Genomic DNA, 13,468 nt, shown 5'->3' on the forward strand with positions numbered 1-13,468 from the left:
TTTTTGCTGAAGCTTTAATGTGCTTTTAAGCTCTTAAAGTTACATAATAAATTTAGTATTAAATTAAGTATCTTTAAAGCTAAGGCAATGCTTTATATTAATCGTCATATTAGACTAAATACCCCTAAGGCAAAGCTGTCTAGTTGCACACACAAATAATGTATGTGCTCAGCTTCTTTATTTTGATATGTTTATGTTAAAGCTTTTTAAAGCACGTTTTACACTTCATTTGTTGCCTACGTTAAAGCTTTCATTTTAATACTAATCGTCGAAATACTTTCCGAATTGTTGAAAGCTTTCTCTGAGCACATGGGTACTGCATGCCAGAGCATTTTCTGAAATGTAATTTATTTAAAATTTTTTTTTGAATCAAAACTTAACCAGAATAATTTGGTGTTAAATGGTTTAAACTTATTGTGTTGTCGCACTTTGCACACTTTTAAGCCCAAGGCTTTATCGACAGTTTCAGGCAGTGTCATTTAGCTTAAAATATATTTCGCTTAGTATTCAAATGCTGACAAAACTTTATGTTAATGCTCCCTGGGTATTTCAATGTGTTCTGCTTTCTAGTTGGGTTGCGTGGGCTTTTAATTAAATAGATTTTATGTTTATTCGAATTTTGTTGTTTATTTTATTTTTCTTTCCCTTTTATATGTGCGTTAATTATGTTTTTATCGAAGCTGCCATTTAAGGGCGAAGCTTACAGTTCAAAAATTGTTTGTGCTCTTTTTGCTCATTTGTTTATTTTCATTATTTCTTGTTGTTTGTTTGCTTCTCGTAAATTTTATCGCGTTAAGTGCAGACAAACGACGCGCCGTTCGAGCATTTAGGCATCTATAGACGACTTTCCACTTGACTGCAACGTGGCCCATAGTATATTCAATATTTTCTCTGGTTATTTTTTGAAATTTAATGTGCCTGTAAGCTGGCCGCAAAAGCCGTAGCAGCCGCAGGCGAATTATGTGTGGCTTGCATAAATGTCAGTCAATGAATGCAACAATATGTCGGGGCGAATTCGCCTGAAAAACGTGGGCGCATGATTTAAATTTGAATTAAGAGATCATCGCTTAATTAGTGGAAAGCATGGCAATTAATTCATAGTTGTGGGCGTGCGGAAAATGCTTTTGTGCTTCTGTTTATCCATTTTCCCAGTCATTTATTTTGCACGCTTTTCTTTAGCATTTACTTTCTCTTTCGTTGTTGTTGTTGCTGTTGCCTTTGTGGACAGTTTATTTGCATGTCTGCCTCTACGTCAAAATAAAGCGCAGACATTTGCCTTGTGCTGCACGCAGCGGGCGCTCTCTGAGGCGCCACTCCAGGTACGGCCCGTAGTGGCAGTCAGCCAACAAGAGCAACAACGGGCCGTATGAGTGATACTTAAGCGTAATGTGTGTGTACGCGTGCTCGTCCGTGTGTGTGTTTGTGTGTGCGCCAAGATGGTGCACTTGAGCATATAAAGAAGACGCCAAGGCGCCAACATTATTGAGTGGTACAAGTTGAACACGAGCCGACTAAGTGTTGCCCTATAAATAAGATTGTGAAGTGTGTGACGGACTGAATATATCTAAGGCAAACTGTATTATTTTTATTAACATTTTTAATTATTTCATATTAGCTATTATGTGCTTTAATAAATTTTAATATTAAAATTTATCATTATGCTAACTATTTTGTATAATTTATTTTTATTATAAACCTAATGAAATGAATGTTTAATATTATATTGTGCGAGAATGTTATGCTTAATATATATATATATATATAAACTGTTATAATTAAGAACTCAAGGAGTGAAAATGCAATTATATGCTACACACGTTACTTTATTTCGCATGAAATAGACAAATACATTGACAAAAGAATGTTTAATTGTATAAAGCAGAAATCTAGCTACAACCGGAATACATTAATTTGATTAAATGCTTTGCATGAGAACAGGTAGAGTTTCAGAATGAGATTTCAAATAGTGTTTAGATTATAAATTTAAAATTGGAATTGGAAATTGGAACGGAGAATGGAGAATACTCAATTAAAATTAATTAAAAATAAAATTAAAATAATTATAATAGTCGTTATATCCAAAACTGTGCAAGCTATGCAGTCTATTCCGTTATTACATTGAAATTTGTTACTCAATCATAAGCTAGTTAAAGATATATTTAAGAGGAAATTTTAGTTGTAGTCAATGTTCCCCATGGACCCTGGCCTTGTTGACTAAAAATACGGTCTCCTGCTGTTGGGAACTCATTGAAAGGCCCCTGCAGGCAGGCAGGCAGGGCAGGCAACAGACTTGAGAGTAGTGCATAATCATTTAACATAAAACGTTTTCGTGTTTTCGTTTTTGTAGGCGCTCACCTACTGCGATCTGAAGTGCATACACATGGGTGGTCTGGTGGAGGTGCTCCGACTATATCCAGAGTATCAGCAACAGTTTGCGAATGACATACAGCATGATCTGACATTCAATTTACGTGAGGGGTACGAGAATCAAGAATCGGACATTGGACCCACATTTCCATTGCCCAGCATCAGTGAGGATGATGAGAATCGTGAGGAGGCCGATTGCAATGGCGAACAGGATAAGGAGACTCCAGCTGCTGTTGGCAGCATTGCAGGCGGTCCTCTGGCAACATCAGCATCGCCTTCGCCGCATCACAGCATCACACGGTCACCGCTGCTGGGCATGAATAGTCCGCGTCATCAGCGATTGCATCAGCGTGGACGCTCCTTGATAACGCTGCGGGAGACAAACAAACGACAGCGTCCACTGAACATGGCCAGCAGCTTGGATCGCAATTCCTTTGAGGAGGTGGAGCCCCCAATTGAGGAGGAGTCGGGCGGCAAACGTCCCTCGCTGGAGCGTCTCGACTCGCAGGTGTCCACACTGCATCAGGATGTCGCCCAGCTGAGCGCTGAGGTGCGCAATGCAATTAGCGCGCTACAGGAAATGACTTATTCGTCCGCTGCCATGAGTTCGCATGGTTCGCTTAAATTTCCACCGGCGCGCTCCATACCCAACATCAGTGGGGTTGCGGCTGCACGGGCTGGCCTGGGTTTGGCTGGCGGTGATGTGCCGCTAATGGGCGGCACTTTGGCCATGGGCATGGTTAACGAGGCGGCGGCCTTGCAGCGCAGCTCCTCGCATCCGCCCGAGGTGTGGGGACGCGAAATGCAGCTGCCGCCCATGGGCACAGCGACCAGCTCAAAGGCCGCCTCGCCAGCCAGCGTGGAGCCAGCCATACCGAAGACAAGTCGCAGCTGTCAAACGGATTTCTATCGCATCGATTTTCCCACCTTTGAGCGCTTTGTGCTGGCCAATCCGCGCCTGGTGCTGGGCCTGCTGGGCATTGAGCCGGCCATTAAGAATGAAATTGAGCTCTTGCAGCAGAAGCAAGTGCTGCAAATCTCGCCACTAAATACTATCGATGAGTGCGTCTCGCCGCTGGCGACGGAGCCCAGCTTGAGCAGCTCCAAGGAACGTTTGCCGCCGCCGCCGGCAGCTGGACGCATCTATCCGCCGCTGGATGATGAGAACTCAAATGATTTTCGCTGGACCATGAAGCATTCCGCCAGTCATCAAAGCTGTTGCAAAAGCACCGATGCGTTGCTAACGCCTGAGGAGCAGCCCGCAGGCCAGGAGCTGCTCCAGGAGCAGCAACAGCTGCAACCACAACAACAACAACAGCAGTCGCAGCAGCAGCAGCAACAGCAACAGCACTTGCACCGCAGCAAACGCGGCATGCGTCGCAGCGGCAGCGGTGGCAGCAACTCTAGCCTATCTAGCAGCAGCTCCGGCTCCAACTGTCTTGTGTCGCAGAGCACCGGCAATCTGACCACCACCAACGCCTCGGTGCACTGCAGCAACAGCAGTCACAGTGTGGCAAATACGCGACGCGCTTCCTGGAAGCTGCAGAATTCGCGAAGCGGCGAGTATCGACGCCTATCCGAGGCAAATGCCGAGTACTCGCCGCCGGCAAAGATACCTGTGCCCGTGCCAGCTGCCAGCGTGGCCAGCTATGGCCTGGACGAAGAGGAGAGCATTGAGCTCCTAGGGCCCAGGCGTGGCTCGCGCAGTGCCATGGTGGATGTGGGCAGCGGCAGCGGTGACGCAGCCAATGGCATTGTCGCCGGCAAGCAGCGCAGTCGGTTTTTGTTAGGCGTCAACCAGAGCCAGGCACAGGGCCAAAGCCTGGGACACACCATGAATTTTCGCTTTTCCGCCGGCGATGCGGATAAATTGGAGAAGGGCTTGCGTGGTTTGCCATCCACACGTTCATTGCGCGATCCCAACGCAAAGTAAGCGGGAAGTGGAGGCTGCGGGGCTGCATTGTTTATGCTGGGCGTTTTGTTTTGGCAGCTGGCAGCAATTGGGCTAAAAGGTGGGAAGGGGAGGATGGCTTTTGGTTTCCATGAGGGTGGGCTGTGGCTTCAAGGTTGCCAAACGTGGGCAGACGTGTATGGATTCATTTACATGCATGCCGACGTGCGTGATTTATTTGCTAATTAATACTGAAATACGAAGACGCTTGTACTTTTAATATCTATAAGATATCAACAAATACAGTTACAGTTATACACACACACGCACACGCAAACACACACATTGATTATAAATTTATTGCCCTTCAGTTTTGCTTAATTGGTTTTATTTGAGCGTTGAGCGCCTTATCAAGTTTCACTGAAAAAAGCCAAAAAATAAATAGATGATTGTGTCGATTTAGTTCATTTGCAGAGAGCTTTCCTGAGCTTGAGAGTGGTTTTCATAGATTGAAAGATTGATTGCAACACATATCCAAAAGCACATTAAAGCTTCCGCGTGCATTCTCAGTTTCATGCACAGATTAAATATATTACAGACAGTCGAGGTATGCTCTTATAAGAGATTGGTTTAAAAAACACAATAAGTACATTCCAATTTTTAGGTGCTTTCAACTTTTTGTTTCTGAAGCTCACATATTGGCACCATCAATATGTAATGCAGAAAGTCGACTTTTACTCAATTTACTTAAAGTATAAGGGTATGCAGTCGTGCTACATTATTATTTAGATTTCAATCAGCATTGGAAACTAATCAAAAACTCGATATATATATTTCATGAGCTTTGGCCAATACCGGAAAAAGTTCGTCAAATTGTTCGCTTTCCTTATGTGTTTTGAAGTTTGGTCATCCGATTAAGTATGAAAACAAAAAGTCAAGCATAATTATAAAGTAAACAAAGCATATTTATGTAGGAGTTGGAAACAGAACTAGGAGTGGTCGAACTTACAATCAGTTAAATTAAACAGGCGAGTATAATGTTGGCATTATACTCATTTGGTAATATAAAATCACTTATCATATGCAACCCTGCTATGGATATTTAATCAACGATAGATTTATCGATAAAAATACAAGAAGGAGAAGTTCAGTTGTAAGCTAGAAGAGTCAATGAAAAGATGTGTTCGCTGTTGCTCGTTGTCTTTGAAATACATGTCGGAAAATGTACAATAATCATAAGTTTACGCTTGTTCACCAATTTCTCTAAATAAAATAATATGAACATAAAGAACTCAAGTGCTTGTGAAGGCCATCAAATGGTCATCCCTACAAATTTGGTGTCAGAAGTGGGATAGACAGAAATTGTGAAATTCGTAAATTGATTAACGAGTACAAACGTATGCAAGACTATTAATCGGAGCATAAAACGAAGCGGGTGCATGAAAATTCATTAAAATTCGTATGCCCTGGAAAAAATGGAAAAAGTCAAGAATCGTCTAGGATTAATGGCGACAGCGGCGAAGTATGCCTAGAGAGCTCTAGTAAGAGCGAGACAAACAGTCGTGTATTGCGTGACAGTGGTCGATAAGCGCAAGCGAGAAGGCGATGTTTTAAATTCTGCGTAGCAAAGGCTGGATAGCGCAAAATTTTCACTTCGTGATGAAATAAGAAGTTGCAGATCAAAGAGGCGAAGAGCGAAGAGCGCGGAATCTTTCAATAAAAGAGCGTGTGACTGGAACGTGCTTCAACACGACAACGATGATCACAGGGTGTAACAAGTTACAGATCAACAACAGAGTATGTTATTTCGTCATTATATGAAAATAATTAACTAGTTGTTGAGTAAAGAGTGTTAAATCAGTAAAAAATTTTCAAAGAATCAAATTATAACAAAGAAGAAATTAAGTGTAAGCAAACACAAAGTGAAAGTATAAGTTAAGACAGACGAATATAATAATTTAATAATTTCTAAAGTTGCTGAAAAAAAAAACTAAAATTTGATTCATAAGAGTTTAATTACTTATACCATTAAGTTAAGTACATTGAATTGTTTATTTGTAAGATTCAATTTTAAGCATTGTGAAAAGCGAGCAACGACGATAACAAAATGAACAGAGACGAAATTTTGGCGTTAAGAGTTAACGAATTAAAAGAAAAGTTATCGGCACTTAGTTTGGTAACAACAGGTAGAAAGCAAACTTTGCAAGACCGACTTTTAGAATATTATGGGTTGCAGGTTGACGATAATGAATCTGAGTATGACGATGCTGGGTCGGCTCATACCCGTCAAAGCTCACCAATGCAGATAGTCCGAACAACGTTTACATTACGCGACATTGAAGATTCACTCTCGCAATTCAATGGGTCAAATCAACCAGCTGTTGAAAAATGGATTCATGAATTTGAAGATAACGCTTTGGCAGTGCAGTGGAACGACCTTCAGAAATTTATTTACTCAAAGCAATTACTAAAAGGTGCAGCAAAATTATTCGTGCGCAGTCAGCATGGAATTTCAGATTGGATATCTTTAAAGCAAGCGCTATTGGAAGAATTTGGGACGGTAGTTTCATCAATAGACGTCCACCGCATGTTGCGGAATAGGCGTAAGCATCAAGGTGAAGATTATATAGAATATCTGTATAGCCTTATGGAAATTGGCGGACCTCTTAACCTGGATGACTCAAGCCTGATAGAATATTTTATTGAGGGAATACCTGACTCGAGGAGTAACAAAAGTAATCTGTATCAGGCCAAGACTCTGCAGCAACTAAAAGAACAAATCAAGGTATATGAGAAAATCCGTAGTAGTCGCCCTCAAGCGTCTAATACGGGTAGGATGCATAACGATACCGAAGAAAAGAAACCTGACTTGAATAAAGAACGAATTAAGAAATGTTTCAAATGCGGCGATCCATCACATCTAGCCAGAGAATGTAGACAGCCAATAAAATGTTACAAGTGTGCTCAACCAGGGCATAAGGCAGCTAACTGTTCAGGATCGCGTGCAGTGGAGAAGAAAGAAGGCCAAAATGCGAACACGATGATAAACAAGGCCAACAGTAGTGGAAAATGCATTTTTAAGGAGTTGTCTTGTAAGAACATATGCTTCTCTGCATTAATCGATACAGGCTGTGACCTCTGTCTGATACGCGATGATATCCTTAAAGAGCTAGGAAAAGTTGAACTGAATAATGAAAAACAGTGTCTTGTTGGTATCTGTAATAGTGAGCTAAATACACTGGGAAGCTTTGTCACTCAAGTCGAAGTTGATGGTATCTTACTGGATATAACCTTTCATGTTACGAGCAGAGACGACATCCAATACTCAGCTGTAATAGGAAACAGCGTATTGAAGCAAGCGGACTTAATAGTATCGGAAAATTTCGTAGAATTTCGACCCAAAGTGAAGGACAATGCAAACGAGAGAGTAATTGACAAGACATCAACAATAACAGAAGATACTGTCGAAAATAAGAAGCCAGACATAGAGCTTTTACAAGAATTCAAAGATGTATGTTTTTTTGCAGAAAATCAGGAGGCTGAGATCGATCTACATCACTTAGAAAAACCTGTTGCAGACGCAGTTCAAGCAATAATTAAAAACTATTCACCTGAAATGAAGAAGAAATGTCCAATTGAAATGAAAATTTTGTTAAATGATGAGCGTCCAGTTTTCGAACGCCCAAGGCGCATATCACATGCGGACAAGTCTATTGTCGATTCGCAAATCAAAACTTGGCTAGAAGAAAAGATCATACAGCCAAGTACATCGGAGTATGCATCTCCTGTTGTCCTCGTTCCGAAAAAAGATGGTACCAAAAGATTGTGCTGTGACTACAGGCGTTTAAACGAAAAGATCGCGAGGGACAATTTTCCAATGCCCTTAATAGACGATGTGATTGAGAGATTGCAGGGCCAAAGTGTGTTTACTACACTTGATCTCGCAAACGGATTTTTTCATGTTCCAATTGAGCCAAATTCGAGAAAATTTACATCATTTGTAACAAGTGCAGGGCAATATGAATTCCTGTTCGTCCCTTTTGGAATATCGAACTCCCCAGCTGTATTTTCCAGATTCATTCATGCAATTCTTGTAGATCTGGTACAGGATGGTACAGTCGTAACTTATATGGATGATCTTATAATTCCCTCCAAGGATATAGATGAAGGTATCCAAAAGTTAAAGCGCGTACTGGACAGAGCAGCAGAGTTTAACTTGCGTATTAAGTGGAGCAAGTGCCAGTTTCTCATGAAGGAAGTTGACTTTTTAGGGTACGTTATACAGGGAGGCACAATAAGACCATCTGCAAGAAAAACCCAGGCAGTTCAAAATTTTCCTATACCGCATGACCGAAAGAGTTTGCAGCGTTTTCTCGGATTAACATCGTACTTTAGGCGCTTTGTAGAAGACTATGCGCTGATAGCCAAACCGCTCTCCGATTTGTTACGGAAAGACGTGCAATTTAAAGTTGATGAAGAACAACTAGTCGCATTCAGGCAATTAAAATCAGCATTAGTTAGTACTCCAGTATTGCGATTATATAATCCGAAAGCCAAGACTGAAGTGCATACGGACGCCTCAATGAATGGTTATGGTGGTGTACTCTTGCAAAAAGACTCGGACGATCAATTGTTGCATCCAATTCAATATTTAAGTCGGAAAACAAAACCCTCAGAAGAGAAGTATCATTCTTATGAGCTTGAGGTGCTGGCTATAGTCGAGGCCTTGAAAAAGTGGCGCGTTTACTTACTTGGCATAAAATTTAAGATTGTGACCGACTGTAACGCTTTCGCTTTGACCATGAAAAAACGTGGAGATATTCCATTGAGAGTCTCGCGTTGGGCACTCTTCCTTCAAGATTTTGACTACAGTATTGAGCATCGAAATGGCAGCAAAATGAGGCATGTTGATGCTTTAAGCCGCGTATCCTGTCTTATGCTTGAAGACTCACTGCAGCACAGATTGCAGCAAGCACAAGCGAGAGATGATTGGGTCCGAGCGGTGCTAACTGTTTTGGATTGTAGCACATACGAAGATTTTTATGTTAGGCATGGTATTTTATACAAGGATCCCATCAAGGAACTTATAGTAGTACCATCGCTGATGGAAGACGAAATCATAAGAATTGCACACAAGCAAGGGCATTTCTCAGCGAAACGAACTCAAGAAGCAATCGAGAAGACATTCTATATTCCGCAGCTATCGTCAAAAGTGCCAAAAATTGTAAAAAGTTGCGTAGAATGCATAATATCTGAGAGCAAATCAGGCAAGAAAGAAGGGTTTTTGGCACCAATTGACAAAGAAGACAAGCCCTTAGGCACGTACCATGTGGATCATGTCGGTCCAATAGAACAGACAAGTAAAAACTATAACTATATTCTAGTGATAGTCGATGCGTTTTCAAAATTTGTTTGGCTCTATCCAACAAAAAATACCACCGCAGAAGGAGTTGTAGATCGACTAAGACGGCAGGCAGCAGTGTTTGGAAATCCTAAGCGCATAATATCAGATAGGGGTGCAGCTTTCGTTTCAAACCTGTTCAAGGAGTACTGTGAAACAGAAGGTATACAGCATCTTACGATAGCTACAGGAGTTCCAAGAGGAAACGGCCAGGTAGAACGTATACACAAAATCGTAATACCAATGTTGTCTAAACTATGTCGTGAAAATCCTTGTAGCTGGTATAAGCATATTGATATCGTTCAACAAACAATCAACAGTACGCCGCCAAGAAGCACTAAAGTTTCACCGTTTAGATTGTTGACTGGTGTGGAGATGAAACTTAAAAGAATATCGGACTTGCAAGAACTATTAGAAGAAGCTGCTATAGAGGAGCTAAGTAACGAAAGAGAAGAAGTTCGTAAAGAAGCGCGGCAAAATATAGCAAAAATACAGCAGGAAAACCGAAAATCTTTTAATAAACATCGCAAAAAAGAGTCCAATTATAAAATAAACGAACTTGTAGCCATTAAGAGAACACAGTATGGTACTGGTTTAAAATTGAAACCTAAATTCTTTGGTCCATATAAAATAGTAAAGATTCAAAACCATGGTAGATATGACGTAGAAAAGGTAGGCGACCACGAAGGTCCAGGGAAAACTACAACTGTAGCAGAATACATGAAAAAATGGGAGCCAAATGCTAATTTAACAGAAGAGTCGTCATTCGGGTCGAATGAAGAGTCAGGATGGCCGAGTGTAGGAGTTGGAAACAGAACTAGGAGTGGTCGAACTTACAATCAGTTAAATTAAACAGGCGAGTATAATGTTGGCATTATACTCATTTGGTAATATAAAATCACTTATCATATGCAACCCTGCTATGGATATTTAATCAACGATAGATTTATCGATAAAAATACAAGAAGGAGAAGTTCAGTTGTAAGCTAGAAGAGTCAATGAAAAGATGTGTTCGCTGTTGCTCGTTGTCTTTGAAATACATGTCGGAAAATGTACAATAATCATAAGTTTACGCTTGTTCACCAATTTCTCTAAATAAAATAATATGAACATAAAGAACTCAAGTGCTTGTGAAGGCCATCAAATGGTCATCCCTACATTTATTCCTAGCATATCAGATCTATAGCCACTACGAAAACTCTATTTTTTTAAGACTTAAGCAAAACAATTAACTCAAAACTGTGCAAATACTGCGCTCTTATCATGTGAATGTGAGGCTGTCAATGGGAAGGGCAAAAAAAAAAATATAAACAAAGCTAAAATAATAATATTCTTCTAAAAATGCGGTATATTTAAATATGGATCAGACAAGGATTCAGGCAATGCATTTATGCAACAGACCCACACACACACACCCAAACATTTAGATAAAGAAAAAATACCTATATACATGTTAAAATATTTACTATTCATTGCAAATCAAATATTATATATATCTGAATGTTAAATGTCAACTACAGGAACTTGATGTATCTTTGTGTATGATAATATAGATTTATTGTACAATATGCAAATATCCCAGAAATTTGTCAGGTTATGCAACTGTGAGGTCTGTAGTACAAATTTCAAAGAACATATATCAGAGACAACAAAGGAGAACAGCTTACGCTCAATAAAAGATATAATATAATAAATAATATTTGATCAATTGTGAAGTGTTTAATGCTCAATAAAAAACTAAAAGAATATGTTTGAATATGTGTATTCAAGAATTTTAAAAGCAAAATAAACTATTAAAAAATGTACAGCAAGCGGGAGAGTATAATAGTTAGGCAACGTTTAAGAGACAAATTTATAGAATGTGGGGTATGAAAAAATATTTAAGGCATAAATGAAAAATAGAACTCGTTTACAAAAAATAGTTTACATCAATAAAAAAAGAAAAAAAGAAAGAGCATTAAAATATGTGTAAAAAATTAAAATTAAATTTAAATATTTGACAATCGTTTGCGCAAAGAAAAATTATAAACAAAACATGAAAAATTACAATTTTTACTTATAAAGTGAAATGATTAGAATTTGTGATTTCATGTAGTTGTCGGGCATGTGAGTTGGAGTGCAGGACATCTATTTATCAGAATAATACAGCTATTTTTATAGAGTGGGCAATGCAAATGATGCACCTAAGCATAGAACGTGAGTTACTAAGGACTAGGACATATGTAAGCTAAATTATTTGTAATCTTAAGTATTAGATGGTATCTGTTAAAAGCTGGTATAAATACCAATAAAATATAGCTCTGTATATTTCTAACTATCTGGTAGTTGCAAAAGCTAGTGTATATATGTATTTATATGTAAATGTTCCCAACAACTATAAAGACTTGTGCTTCATTCTATTTTCGATGTAAGCATTCTATGATAATACTTAACTGTGTAAGTTTGTGCATATGACTTTTATATGTATATGGTATTCGAATATTTTAATCGGGCAGAGTTCATGTGTTTTATATATATTAAAGCAGAATTTATTGTATTGTATGTACCGTAGAGATTATATTATATGTATATTTACTAAATATGACAAACATTTTTGGTCGATAGGTTCAAGCGGAATTCTTAAACGTTTTTAAATGTTTTAATTAATGTTATTAAAGAAAATCCAGAAAGAAATATTCAATATTTAAAAGAAATACACAATAAACTTGATGTCAAATTCAGCAAAAACCGAAAGTTCCTAAAATGCTTTCCGTGCTTGTATTTTTCAATTCTCTAATTATTAGCAGCTTTTTCTCAGATTCCATTCGTTATTCCAAGTTAGGGTTCGTTTTCGTCCTTTTACCCCTGTTTTTCATGTGAATACTTTATGCATGTGAGCTTTTGCTTTAATGCGATTAACTCAATTGCGCTCAACTGAAACTGAGCGCCCATTGGTAGTGTATTTTGACCATAATCCGATAAACTTATTGCCAAGTTTTTTTTGTTGTCGTTGTCAAGTCCATATGCCAATCAAGGTATTAGAGTCACAGGGAATTCCCCGAAGTCTGTCGTCGATTGCCCTTTAAGCCAACTTATATTATCAGAATAAAAATTTTTATAGATGTATTTTTAAGCATTCTGTTAAGATTGTTCCTATAAGCTTTCATATATCTACAATGTTCAACGTTTTACATGGGATTTCTAGGTTTTAGATCAGATTGTGCTAAAATAACTACGCTTATTTAACACAGGCATTCAAATGGGATATATTTTTGCAGCATAAAAGCTGTTTTTTTTAGGAACGCAGCACAGCTTTGGTGCAAACCAATGCTGGAAGTCCTTTAAAAGCTTCAAAGCTGTTCTCCTTAGTTAAAAGCTTAAATTGGAAACTGGAAGTAATTGGTCTACGCCTTTAAACTTTGTTTCAAGCTTCAAACGAAGGTCAATGTCAAACGTGAAAGCCTTAAAATGTATAAGAGCTTTAAGCGCTGTAAAGCTTATCGGATGATTTTCTAAGGTTCATAACCCCACAAACTAAGCTAAAAAGTACCGGAACGGGGACATTTGTATAGCTCTGCTAAGGGCGTTTATTTTCTATTAGAGCTTTTAAGTTGTCGAGTTTATTTTTTCGAGCTTTGTGGAAATGTAACCGCTCAATATTTAAATAGTTATTAATTTAAAAGTGTGTATTTGTCTAATCTAATACGAACTTTTTCTTCCACAAAAATTATCTGGTAATTAGCTCAAAGTCGTTAGCGAGTGCTCGCCGGCAGCTGAAACTCGAACTTGATAAGCAAAAACTGGGAAAAAAAACTTTTAACTGATGCAAT

At 39.0% G+C, this 13,468-nt stretch overlaps 1 protein-coding gene across 4 annotated transcripts in view; it reads left to right on the forward strand.

Moving 5' to 3' along the window:
• The window catches only part of Elk (Eag-like K[+] channel), an 81,439-nt gene extending 69,230 nt beyond the window's left edge, over positions 1-12,209 (forward strand). For all 4 annotated transcript variants that reach the window (XM_032435999.2, XM_032435997.2, XM_032436000.2 and 1 more), the window contains one exon: positions 2,348-12,209. In XM_032435999.2, coding sequence (XP_032291890.1) covers positions 2,348-4,300 — 1,953 coding nt within the window. In that variant the 3' untranslated portion in view covers positions 4,301-12,209. The remainder of the gene's footprint in view (positions 1-2,347) is intronic.
• Positions 12,210-13,468: the final 1,259 nt, after the last annotated feature.

The sequence above is a fragment of the Drosophila virilis genome, chromosome 5 (assembly GCF_030788295.1).
Source record: "Drosophila virilis strain 15010-1051.87 chromosome 5, Dvir_AGI_RSII-ME, whole genome shotgun sequence".
In the NCBI taxonomy this organism is placed as follows: Eukaryota; Metazoa; Arthropoda; class Insecta; order Diptera; family Drosophilidae; genus Drosophila; species Drosophila virilis.